Consider the following 13,755-nt stretch of genomic DNA (forward strand, 5'->3'; position numbering starts at 1 on the left):
ATAATAGTTTCGCTTCCTGGAAATTTGCAATTTCGAACAATTTTTATAAGAACCGCTACACCCTAAACAAGAATTTGCTACCAATAGTCACTAGATTTTCAGTTTTTTTTTAAATTTGATGCAGTGGTTGGCGAGCAACACGATTTCTCCTTTCTCATTTATTAAATAGAAGCCCCGAGCTAAAGCTTCCTCTTGAATGTTAACTAGAGTATCGGGAACTCCTGTTTGATCTCACATTCCACCCCACTGTGTTTTATTGCGATAGCAATTATATGGACACTTCCACCGGATTTCTGCCGTCGGCGTCGCCGTCGCCGTGAGGTTCCGTATAGATAAAATATTCGCCGCGCGCCGTATGACCGAGCGGAAGCGTGCGGGGACGCACGCTATCACGGAGAGCGAACGCACTCTATCTCCCACGCGCAAGCAAGGAAGCGGGAAGCGAGCGCCGGAGGGAGCGAAGGGGGGGGGGGCACTTCTACTCTGCCAACAACCGCGCTCGTCGCTCACCCGCACCGTCTCTTATCTCCACACGGCTCTGACCTTTATGCGCTGTGCATTCGCCGCTCAGTTTCCGTTGAAGCGATAGACCGCACGTACCTTCGCCCGCTGCGGCGTATATGCGCTTGCTGCCAGCGTTTTCACAGTCGTTGTCTGCAGTCATTCAGTGTGATCTATTCATGTTTCTTTGTGCGCGCTCACACCACAGTTAGTAATAGTCGGGCCACATTTTCCAACGCACGCTACACATGCAATGCTGCCCGGCTCGGCAGTGCAGCGCTACAGGTGTGTCCCTTCGCACGCGCTGCCCACGGGCAGCGCTTCTCATCAACACCACCGTTTCACACGCGCCTTCTCGTGGTCATCGAGTCTCTCTTCATGTCGGTCTACTTACGCTGCAGCACACCTGCTTACTTAATCAGCTCATGTTTACTACAATTCATATTGTTACCAAAGCCGCTCACCTTACTTCGTATGGCATTGCTGTGTTGCTATCGCATTCATTGCTTCGCCCTTAGGGCGAAACTGTGACATTTTTTAACAATGCGCCCAGCATGGTTCGTTACATCGCTCGATCGTTGCGCACTCCTCAACTTCTCAAGCTTCTTTGTTAACCACAAAGTTTCTGCCCCTTATGGTACTGCCGGTAAACTAAGGGACCTAAAGGCAAATATTTACTCAACTAAAGTGATAGGTTAATGCTCAAAAACGTCTTAATGCGCCTGTTTTATCGAGAACAGATCTTTAATAAGCGATAAAATGAGGTAAATGGGGGCACGATTTGGGACTCTATACCGAGGGATTCTAGTACAAGCTCGATGACGTAGAAACACCTCGTTTTAATTGTGTCACTAGTACTCAACTACTGACAAAAAGGTTAATTGTAATTGCATAGAAGAAGATTAATTGTAATTGCATAGAAGAAATAACTCATAGACGTCAACCTTGTAAACGACGGGGGTGCTCACATGATTTCGTTTTCGCTCGACCCAGAATCCCCCCCTCGCACGCGTTGGTAGTTTCGGTATCGCGTATATGCTTCGCTGATTTTTCTTGGTCGCGATGCTCATATTAACTTCAAGCAGTAGAAAATGCAGCGTCCACGTGATGGCTCGTTATCTGGCCGCGCTCTTGCGTATAACGCAAAAAGAAAGAAAAAAAGAAAAAAGAAAGAAAGAACGTAGCGTGAGCCGCGAGGCGTCGTTTTGCTCAAAGGCGGCAGTGATGACGTGTGCAACGACACACAGCCTTGCTCGTTGAGGGCAAGTTGAATTGCTCTAGAGGAATGCAGCCTCTTCAGTCGCGATTTTCTCTTGAACTATGTCTCTTAATTCTTGACACGAAACAAGCACTGCAAGGTTTCTGGAATGGTTGTTTAACAGTCCACATTCACCTAAAATTTGCCATTAGTGTCCCTTTAATGAACTGACTAGCCCAAGAACACGTTCTGCTAAGCCTTATCTTTTACTATATACAGCGGGTCTTTTTGTGTATTTACCGCCGTCTTCTCGTACAAACAAATTTATGTTCCGTATCATTGTATAGCGTTCGTCTTGTCATCTTTTTTCTCGTGTCCGTCTTGTAAACGCTACAGTTATTGCTTTAAGCGTAAATATACTGCCTGCATTGCGGCGTAGCTGGTGAATAGTGTAGTGCGTGCACCAAGCGGGTAACGTGCAGATTTTCCCTCCGCACCGGAGTCACCTACCGAAACTTTTTTGCGTTCCGGTTTACGATTCAGTTCACCGAAAACGGATTATTACAGGAGAACAGCACAAAATTCAAATTCACTTTGTACAAAAATCTCGACGCTGCTGCCAAGCTGCATTGAATCATTGTGCCTGCTTCTCTTTTTTTTTTTTGTCTTCAGACCGCATGTAGGTGCAAAAGAATTATGTAAATCCAACACCACTGCTGGAACCTGTGCAACTTTCGGCAGTGGCGTGATTGTCAACACGAATAGGCCGCTGCCGAAACTATTCCCCAGGAGCGAAGTAGGATACACTTGTTTACTGCAACATTAACGCTGTGTTAGTCGGGTTAAGCTCCGCGCCAACAGGTGGCGCCACCCCTCAGGCCGCTCGCGTTTAGGGTTACTAATTCATACGGCGATTTACTAATTCAGCTCAGTTCATTTTTCTCTGTAGTGTCGAACCATTACGAGACCTGCTGAACGGTTCGATATCTTCCAGGCAAAGAATGACGTACCTCAGAAATGCCGCGACCTTGTCGTAAGCGTCGCCTCGGGGCGGCCTCACGCCAATGACGGTGTGAGACTGACGGCAGGCGTCCCGCTTTTGGCTCGTCAGGTGCTTTTGGATGGACTGCGAATGTATGGAAGACGCATTTGCCCCCTAAAATTCCGAAACGGTTACAGCGATACATATAAGACGATTTTATATTTGATTCATGAGCGCCGCCATCTTGGGCTGTTACACAAACAATTTCTAATTTTCATGAGAAGCAAAGCTACGTAACATGGTCATGAAACGCTCAACGAATCTATACAACTATTTTCATGCTTGTAAAGCGGCTGTAGTAACGTACATTTCGTTGTTTAAGGTAGCAGACAGCAGCGTTAACGGCCCAAGATGGCGGAACCTAAACACTTCCGTAAAATAGTCTACTCTAAAACCGCGGGTCTGCTGATCGCCTCCCACCATGCACCTGCCAAAGCCGGCGTGCTTGTACAACGCGATATATGGCAGTAGGAACCGCGCTAACAAGCCCGTCGAAAGTGACGTGGAGCGAGTGAAAAAAAAATTCAAGGGGCACAATTAGTTATCCCTACGTCGATGAATGCGAAAGCATTGCGACCACCACGCGATGCTTCAACATTATGCCACAACGGAAGGTCGAGGGTTCAACTCCCAACAAAGGTCGTGGGTTCGAATGCCTTAATTATCTCTACCCTAACTCATTGCGCCTTAATTAACGCTCAAGGTGGTGGGTGCTACTCTCACCAAAGGTCGTGGGATCAAGTGCCTTAATGAACTCCTTACAAATTAACTGTACCTAAATTAACTTCCGCCTTAATTAGCCCAAGTTCGTGGCTTCGAATGCCTTAATGAACTCTGTCTTAATTACCTGTGCCTTAATTAACCTCGCCTTAATTAGCCCCAAAGGTGGTGGCTCGGAGTGTCTTAACTGTAGCTGAATTAACGTCAATTTATTTAACACCAAAGGTCGAGGGTTCGTAGCCTTTTTGTACCATCGTTTGATCACGCCTTCTACCCCGGAGTTTCCGCCTTATGAGCCATTTAAGGCTTTCGCATTAGTAACAGTCAGGCAGAATTCATCGACGACGACTATTCAGGTACACGAATAGCCGAAATTTGTCATGCATGAGGCAGGCTTGATGCTGCTGCCGGGTTCCTCTCTCGCGCTTCTCGCTGAACACGCTGCGCCTTTCACGCATGCCGCGTGGAACATACACAGGGATCCAAGTTAGCATCACAGAGGTTCACTGGATAGCGGCACATACTCAGCGGCACATAACCACGCGAGAGGCCCACATTTTGAGACGTCACTATCTTCGGGACCCACCCACATTTTTTTCGATATCTAGACAGCTGAAAATAAAGTTGGTCTTACAATGCCGAGAATGCTATTCGCATATAAATAAAGTGACGTTTTCTGCGCGAATGAAATCCACTGTATGTTTTTATCAACTTCTTGGAGAAGCTCCCAGTGTTTTTGTGTTCCTATAGTTAGAGTAACTAGTACTGATTACTTTCACGAGCTTTTTAAAGAGAAGCTGTCTTTAGCTAAGCCTTGCATCGCGTCGAACGTGCCATGAATCACTTCCAATCTCTTTTTGTAAGCAAGAACAAGAAAAAATACGGAAGGGGATTCAACCTCCCATTGAAGTGAATGAAAGACAAAGTCTTCCTGAGCGAGTTGGTGGTGGGAATCAATTGGGCCGCATCTATGCGCACGGCACTCTATCGAATCACCCTTCGCGTGAGGGAAGTAGGAGTAGAGTCGGGCTGGCATAATTTTAGACTTAGGAGCTCTCAGGAGCCCGTTTCTGCGGCGAGGGGCGACGTTTATAACCGAGCGAACAAGCACAGCGAAAATGACAGCGAACGCGGAGGGCAGCGGGGGATGAAAGATGGCGATAGGGAAGACAGCGCGAAGAGGAAAGCGGAGAACGGTATGGCGAAAGCGTGAGAAGAGAAGCGTAGAGCCGCACACGAGGGGCTTTAAGCCCGAGTAGCGCGCTTCGTCTGTATGAAAACAAAGCACTGCATGAGCGGACGTCCGTCTGCAGCGGCCTGCTGTGGATCGCGCCGAAGCGTCACCCCCGTGCTTCCTCTCACTATCTTCCGATTAGCGAGGCCGTCGCACCACCACTTCGCTCCGTTAGCACCATGCAGAACGAGATATATTCGTCGCGCCAGCCAATATATCGCGAAAAGAATTAGCACGTAGGCAACTGCGCTCGAATTTTTCATTAGGGAGTATCGTAATCGTCGGTGAATTTCCTTTACTGTACTACGTTCGGGATCAGCCCAGATTTTTATGCATTAAGATGCGCTACTTAATTTTGAGTACCAAAACTACAATCTGGTTATGAGGCATGCCGTAGTGGGGGAAAAGGGTCCGTGACGTAATGGTATACAGTATCAGGCTTCTGTGCTGGATATATATATATATATCCGGAACGTCACAGCAACCAGTGGCCCCAGGGGCACATACCCAAGCACATATCAGCGCACATTTAGACTTCACCATCGCCTAGATCGGCCCACGAAACAGTCTTGGAACATACGAGATACGGGAATGGGCAGGCCAAGAAAGACTGTCTTTGAAACCCAGAACTATTGCTTTATTTTTGAAGGTTCATGGTAAGAAAATTGGAGCCATCCAAAGCCATGGGTTGGGCTTGAGTGGCAGTGCTTGGCTGTTAAGGTAATCCGAAGCACGCATATCACATCCGCATAATTATACATTACACTCAAAATCAATGAATATTTACAAGGAGTTCGTAAAGAGGCCCCATTTTAACACAGTAAATGATTGATGGCTCTTATTTAAAAAAAGCAATGGCTGATCGAATGATTTTTTACGTGTGTCAAGTGAGTACAAGTAACCAGGCAAGGCATTAAACAACGCTCTCACAGGACGAGCTTAGGCGTTCGCCATATCTTGTTCTAACACGGGGTATACAACGAAACCTCTTAAAGCGAAGCTTAAGAAGGTTTCGGCCACGCTTATACACAGGATTGTTTACGCCAAAAATATTTTAGTGTGATGCCATTACCACTCACTAACAAGAAAACTACGCAATTAACAGCCCTGAGGCTTTGCCAAGATTGCTTCAGTGGTATACACTGTACTGATTTATAACAACCACAAAGTAAGACTTCGTTCCAGCTGACCTTTAAGAGCCACACCTAAACTACACAACTGAGTATACTTCGTAAAACAGAGTTGACTTTGTCTCGCTCCAAAAGGAGGAACAAATGACTATGCGGACGACATGTGCCTCTCACCTGGAGCAATTGCAGGTATTCGATGATGGTCTCCTCGGGGTCGCTCTCATCATCATCGTCGTACACTCGCAAAACACCGAAGTGAGACACTCCATCGTTCCACAGGTACTCAATGGAGGGCGTGAAGATCGGTAAGCTACTGTTATGATACCGCTTCATTCTGGACAAACCAAAAACAGAAAATAGACATTGAAGAAGCAGTTTTGCCGGAAGGGCGAAGCGTTGACGGCGATGGCAATGTAGTGGAATATTACGCGGTCTCCGTCTCGTAGTTTTACGCGCAGCGAAAATTGCATTAAACATTCACTTACTACACTCACGGATAACAATGAAGGGGCAGCTATACGGAGGCAAAGTGTGCGCAAGTGAAAGAGGTACTAAAACTAGTCCCTCATTTTCATTCGCGTTAGTTTGAGTTATTGGGAAGACAAAGCAAACATCTAATTTGAAAGAGGGAAGTAGGAGGAAATCCGCCTCTAAGTGGTGTAAATTTAAATTATCTGCCTGCTTTTCGCTTCAGCGGTTGGGCAAATGCGAAATCGTCGCTTCAGTATCCGATCCGAGAAACCGAAAGCGTTGTCAAACTCTGCCGGACTACTTGGCGGCGTAACACATGCACTGGAGCTTGTCCCTGTGCCTTTCACTTTGTTTTCACAGAAAATTGACCGCTAGTTAAATTAGACACGCATTTCGTCCAAACGCTCGCGTGATCGCCGGCGGCTAGTAGCGCGCGTGCTTGCCTCAAAGCGAACGTTCTTCACTGTCTCTCCCTTTACCATTTCACTACCGGACGGCTCGTACTGAGACCCACTAGCAACTGGTACCAACGGAGAATTCTGCCACAAGCTACTTGAACGGCTGTGACCTTGACTGCTCGGCCTAGGCAAAGAACATGCTTCGCATTCTAAAATGCCTACACGTCCAGAGTCTCGCACTCACTTCATGTCGAAGGACACGCCGATGCCCGTGGCGCGCTTCTGGCGACCTAGCTCCAGGAACCGCTTGAATCCGTCTTCGTAAGGCGCGCCCATCAGGTTTCGCCCGTCGCGGTACAGCGAGTCGAAGAAGAGCAGGTCGCACAGGCCATCTGGCGGCAAGTCGTTGCTCTCGCCGCCGAACGCGTTGCTCACGGCGCACACCAGGGGGACCTTGCCGGCGGGCCACGGGAGCGCTGCGAGTGCTTATGAAGTTTGATGCGTTCTTTGTATTTGTGCTTTTGTGTTTGTATATGGACATTAGGCAAAATAATAACAAGAGCTTGGTGGCGCAACCAACCATCCCGTTTCGAAGGGGACGCTTATAGCATCCATCCATGCAGTCCGATATGGACCATCCGACACTTTCATCCTCAGAACCTGGAGCCGAATTCACAAAGGTTTTTTGTTCGTAAAAGCTTTTTTCTCATTGGTCGGCGGCCATCACTAACGATAAGTTTTCTGTCCCTACTGGACCATTCTTGTTCATGCGAACTTTGCTAGCGTAAGAACCTTTCGTGAATACGGGCCCTGATGCCCGATTTGGTGCATTGCTCTAAATAATTTTTTTTTCAAAATGAACTCAAAAGCGATTGCGGAACGTATACGTGCCTGATATAAAAATTTGATGCACGCCGAACTGCATGGAAGTGGCTAAAACGCAATATTGCCGTCCAGTTTTTTGTGAAAATTCCCACCAATGTGAACCGTTGTGTCGTACCAGACGACGAACAGCACCCCTGAAGTTGCCTTTCGAATATCGCGATTGGTCACAAAAACATAGTGCATATCCCTTACGGATATGACAAATAATACCTCTGTTTTGTATATGGACATACCAAGTGTACAAATACGACCATATATTGACACATATTATCTTCCATAAGGTCTTATAATACCATTTAGGTGGTCGGCACGCGCTCGTGCCACTGCTCCCGCGTTCGTCGTCGTCTGCTTCCACAGCTGACTGCGTTGCCGCTAATCATTCCAGCGTAGAATTTAACTTCTCTTCTGTCGTCGTAATGAGGAGGCCGCGTTTACAGGGGTATGAGCCATTGCTTAAGTAGGTATGAGCCATTCATACGTAGCCATTGTTTTACGTAACGGACAGATTAAATTTTGAAGAAATTGCATGGAAATCCATCCAGAATGAACGCGATCGGGAAAGGGCTGGTCGTCGACGTGCCGATTCTAGCGCGAGGGCTTCCGAAGCCTATAGGCGAAACGTCAGCGAAGAGCCGCGGACCCAGATTTGAGGGAGCGCGATGTTGACGCCAAACGTCAGCGTCGTCTAGCCCTCCACGAACCCGACAACGGTGGTGCACGCCTCGGCAACGCTAGCGCCAACTTCGCCGGTGCGAGGGCCATGTTTCTACAGGGGTTCCTCAACCAGAACTTCGTAGCCGTGCGTGGGACGACAGGCTTAGCTTACCCCCATTTCCTCGACAGGGGAAGGGCTACTAATTTTTGTATTTCGCGGGCATCTGCAGTAAGCGCGAAAGAAAAAAAAAACTATTACTTATTAGATACAAAGTTAGAATCTGTTCAATCGGAAGTTTTAAATAATCTTGACTTACTGCATACAGTGGTCAGCAACATGCATTTGGTCGCGTCGTCTTAGAGTGCACAGGCATATTTGTACACTCTGGCTAAAGTTAGCTGGGACACCCTGTAGGTAATCGCAACCAATAAAAAAAAAAAAATCACCGCCCAAGCACTCTGTACAGATAGTTAACCAGTGAAGCTGAAACGTGCGGCCCCGGTGTTTATCACTGGGTTTATCCCGACGGTAGATTAAATTCTTTCTCAATTATTGGTTACGTTTTTGTGTTTCTTAATGAGGTTACACACACGTTGGGCTGCGACGGAGAAAACGACGTCACTGACGATATGCCCGCAGTCCACCGTTGTCGCATTGCCACTTGCGCTTCTTCAAAATTAAATTGCTTCACAATTAAATCTGTTCATCACGCAAGAGAATGAATGGATCATGCCCCCGTAAACGCGGCCTCCCCATTACGACGACAGAAGAGAAGCGAAATTCTACGCTGGAATGATGAGCGGCAACGGAGCCATCTGTGGAAGCAAACGACGACGACGAACGCGGGAGCAGTGGCACGAGCGCGTTCGGCGCGCCAACGGGCCAGCCGCGGAAGAAGACAACGCTCGAGCCATTGCTGCTGCTGCTGATGATGATGATGGTTTCTGCGTTCAGGCGACAGACGGACGAATCGGCTAGCCAAGTACATAGCTTTGCTGTAAAAAAATCAGCATATCCACGGGGTGAATGATGATGAGTGGGCGAAGCTCCGGAGGGAATCATCGGATCTCCCGCTTAAGGGGACGCTAGCACAAACGCGTTAGAAACGTGCAGTACTCTCTAGTAAGGGGGAGCGGCCACAGCGTCTTACGCAGCCATTTACACATGCCGGAACGTGCACCGCGTTTGCCGACGCCATCACATGACTGCTGAGAGAGTATACCCCCGTATTCGTAAACGCTCCTCGACTTGAACTTGACTTGCCACCGCTTTGGGCAGCGCGTTCGAAACGCGTTGAAGGTAAGGCGGAGAGGCCACAGCGTCTTACACCAGCTTCTTACACGGGCCGTAACGCGCTAGCACAAACGCGTTAGAAACGCGCTAGAAACGCGGCCTTTCGTTAATGTTGGGTATTTATTGCCATCGTGGTGCGTGTGTCCATGTCCGCTTCGTGGCGTAGTGGGCTAACGCCGCGCGCTCGGAAGCGAGGGGTCCCTGGTTCGATTCCGCGCTACGGACACAACTTCGGAATTTTTTTCTCATTTTTCTCAGACTGGTTATACACTACTACTACGACGACGGGGACGGAACAGGTGCCGCTATAAGGAACTTCGCCCCTAAAAGAATCACTATGTCTCCGAGCGTTCTTCCGGTAGGTTGTACTCCGTTGCATACTTCGAAGGCAACGTTGCGAATGCTATTCAAGTATAAAGTACAGCCATTGCAGTCTCACTCCGCTTCTCACTTGTCAGTTTCGGGCCAAGCATACTGACAGCGATGACAAAGCGTGACGAGTAGGGAATCTACATGCAACAGCGTTGCATGTAGGCTCCCTAGTGGCGAGACTCCACAACTTCTCGGACGGTGGGAATACACGCGTACACGACTAGGCGGGTGATCCGATGTTTCTGGCACTGAAGCTTTAACATGCCATGTAGGGCCTGTAGGCATCACACAGGCGCCACTGCGCTGCCCGTGTAGAGTTGTAGAGTGGCACCAGTGAATCCCATCACCTGCAGATTGTGGGCATGCACTATTTCGTTGCAAAATTTAAAAGTCCAAGGATATCTAGGATAAAGGACATGTGCTGTTAATGAAATGTTCTGTGACTACTGTTTCCGCGCTGCACTTCTAAACAATATGAGGAACAATTTAATCAAAGACATTAAAGCTGGTTTGAGCAATTTTGTCGGTTGAATAGCATAGCATCTACCTCGCATATAAGCCGTAAAGGAACATGTACCTTAGCGCTGTGTTATGCATCCCTTCCGATGTCCTACGTGCACTCTTGCGCTTTATGTGCCTTACATAAACATATGTGGAGCCCGACGGCGACAGTGAAAATTAAACTGAAGTGTCCATATAATTACTGTCGCAATATAACATTACGAACGCCGCAGTGTAGACGCCGTAGTGGAGAATTGCGTAGATATTTTGAATACCGGTGATCTTTTATTGCGATAGCAATTATATGGACACTGAAAGCGGCTTTCTCTCGTCGCCGTCGCCGTGAGGTTCTGTATTACGTCAACGGCGATTAAATCGTCGCCGCGCGCTCTATGCTGTATGTGCGAGTGAAAGCGAGCGAGGGACGTGCACTTTCACGGGGAGCGAGCGCACGGTGGAGAGCAAACGCGCGTTCTGCGCCGGGCTCCCTGAAGGGCTGCAGAATTAAGCGTCTTTTTCCTTCTTTACAATCACCATATATATATATATATATATATATATATATAGAGAGAGAGAGAGAGAGAGAGAGAGAGCGCATACGCGACTTCTTCCGTCGCGCGAAAGGCAATGGGGGGACAGGAGGGAGGGAGGGGAGGTGACGTTTAGCTGCGGCACTACATGCCTATTTATATAAAAAAGTTGTCGCAGTTTCACCTGAAAGGCGAAGCATCAATTGCGATAGCAAATTTGTAGAGAGGTATACGGAGTAATGATATTAGCTTTATCAGCTGTATAAACTTGGACATGCAGCAGCACCGGCAACACGGAGAACTGTTGTCGACGACATCGGCGTTTTGCCCGCGTTCGCTCAAAATGCGTGCGGCGTTGGTGACTGTTGCCGGAGCCTCTGATATAAATAGGCACTTGGTGCCGCAGCTAAATGTCGCCTCCCTTCCCCCCCCTCCCCCACGGCCTCTCGCGCGTCGGAAGAAGGCGCGTTTGCTGTACATATATGGTGATTGTAAAGGAGGAAGGAGACGCTTACTTCTGCAGCCCTTAAGCGAGCACGGCGAAGAACGCGCGTTTGTTCTCCGCCGTGCGTTCACTCCCCGTGAAAGCGCGCGCCCCTAGCGCCCTTTCACTCGCACATACAGCGTTCGGTGCGCGGCGACGATTTCATCTCCACTGACGTCATACGGAACCTCACGGCAACGGCGACGGCGACGGCGACGCCGACGGCAGAAATCTGCTTTTGAGTGTCCATATAATTGCTATCGCAATAAAACATTGCGAGGCGAAAAGGCGGTAAAGACTTCCGACGCTCCTCGACGAGTGTCCCGTTCTGATCTCGTCGAAAACCTCCGAGCCGCCCCCAGAGGCACCGGCAACAGTCACCAACGCCGCGCACGTTCGCTGCGAACGCAGGCAAAACGCCGACGGCGTCGACAACAGTTGTGCGCGTTGCTGGTGCTGCTGCATGCCCAAGTTTATACAGCTGATAAAACTACTATTCTTACTCCGAATAGGATAGGATAGGAATAAACTTTATTTCTCCAGCGGTTATTGTTGTTTGTGCCCGGGGCTAGCTCTCTACTAATTTGCCATCGCAATTGATGCTTTTCCTTTCGTGTGAAAGTGCGACATCTTTTTTAACGTGCGCCTAAACTTAGGTACACGAGCGTGCTTCCATTTCGTCTTCACCGAAATGCAGCCGTCGTTGCCATGAATCGAATCCACGACCTTATGCTTAGCAGCAGGACACCATAGCCACGAAGCCACCATGGTGTGTGTGGTGTACTTAAAGCCACCAAAGGTTTGAAAAAAAAGTAATCCACGCGACTGTAGCACGAATCTACGTGCGAGTTACTCAGAATGAAATCTTTGCAACTGTAGGAAATTAATCCTGATCCCCAAATAGTCACATCAGTTTTCAGCTGCGAAGTTTTTTTTTTTTTTTGCTTTTATTGGGATAGCATTTATATGAACACTCCAAGCGGATTTCTGCCGTCAGCGTCGCCGTTAGGTTCCGTATAAAGTCCAAGCGCGATAAAATAGTCACCGCGCGCTGTGTGTGTATGTGCGCTTTAACGGGGAGCGAACGCACGGCGGAGAGCTGACGCGACGTCTTCCGCCGCGCGAAAGGCCATGGGGGGATGGGAAGGAGGAAGGGGAAGCGACGTTTAGCTGCGGCCCCAAATGCCTATCTTGCGACCAGGCGCAAGGAGAACTGGAATCACGCAGGCGAAAGGAGGAAAGCGGGAAGGCAGCGCGGGAGGGAGGGCGTGTGGCTTGTGCTCTGCGAGCAACCTGTACTTTGAGCGGCGGCGGGCGGTCGCGCGCATCTTGAAAGCGATCTGCAACACGGCTTCTACTATTGTATGCCCTGTGCTTTCGACGCTCAGTTTCCGTTGAAGCGATAGACCGCAAGAACCTTCGCTCGCTGCTACTGGCGCGCTCGCTCACGCCAGCGTTTTGACAGCGGTTGTGTGCGGTCATCGAGTGTGACCTATTCATGTTTGCTTGTACGCGCTGACACCATGCTTGTTTATTCAGTTAGTAAGCGAATGTGTCCAAGTTTATACAGCTGATCAAACTACTACTCCTTACTCTTTATAGCTGTTTACTAATTTGCTATCGCAATTGATGCTTCGCCTTTCGGGTGAAACTGTGACGTTCTTTTTTTTTCTGAGAAATCCGTATGAGGGGTTTCCTTTGTAGCTTCATGCTTACGTCGGATGGATCACAATTTTTCTCTTTCATGAACATTCCTCCACTTTGCGGGATTCCGCAGAATTGATTTGCGACAAAAACTATGCTTAGAGTAATGAACAGCAGTACTATCCGGGAACTTGCAGAGCACTGTCGTCGCGGCAAAACTTACGCTTTATCGTTGTTCCTGAAGGCGTTGTCGTTACCGCAGGCGTGGTATTGGAAGGCATGTCATCGGTTGGTTCTGCATGGGTCATATTGAAAAGATCTATGAGCGCAAACTTCTAGCCCAAATAAAGGCCAGTGATAGCAGCGGCGCGTGCGACAGTAAAGTTTTCTCACGTAAATGCGAAATCGGGTATACCTAAACTTAGGAGAAAGCGATGTGCAGGCATTTTGGCCAGTCGCGTAGACGCGAAGGGGGGGGGTGGCTGAGGGGCTTCACCCCCTCCCCGAAATTTATCCGGCTGGCGCCCTGCTCCCTTTCCTATGAAAAAAGGCGCCTATCCTCCGAACGCCCGCCCCAGACAAGTACATGATGGTACACGCCTTCAGGAAGAGCAAGGGCCTGCTCAAGGTAATGGTTGTATTATTATGCACCAGGCATGGGGAACTTAACAGAGAATAATGACACGTTACCCCCACC

At 48.7% G+C, this 13,755-nt stretch overlaps 1 protein-coding gene across 1 annotated transcript in view; it reads right to left on the reverse strand.

Moving 5' to 3' along the window:
- LOC119464024 (uncharacterized) overlaps positions 1–13,755 on the reverse strand; it is a 52,982-nt gene that overhangs the window by 15,348 nt on the left and 23,879 nt on the right. The window contains exons 5-8 of the mRNA XM_049655466.1: positions 13,282–13,353; positions 6,939–7,170; positions 6,000–6,159; positions 2,710–2,825 (exon numbers count right to left, since the gene is read on the reverse strand). Of these exons, the coding sequence (XP_049511423.1) occupies positions 2,710–2,825; positions 6,000–6,159; positions 6,939–7,170; positions 13,282–13,353 (580 nt within the window). The remainder of the gene's footprint in view (positions 1–2,709; positions 2,826–5,999; positions 6,160–6,938; positions 7,171–13,281; positions 13,354–13,755) is intronic.

This window comes from Dermacentor silvarum, chromosome 9, assembly GCF_013339745.2.
Source record: "Dermacentor silvarum isolate Dsil-2018 chromosome 9, BIME_Dsil_1.4, whole genome shotgun sequence".
NCBI lineage: Eukaryota > Metazoa > Arthropoda > Arachnida > Ixodida > Ixodidae > Dermacentor > Dermacentor silvarum.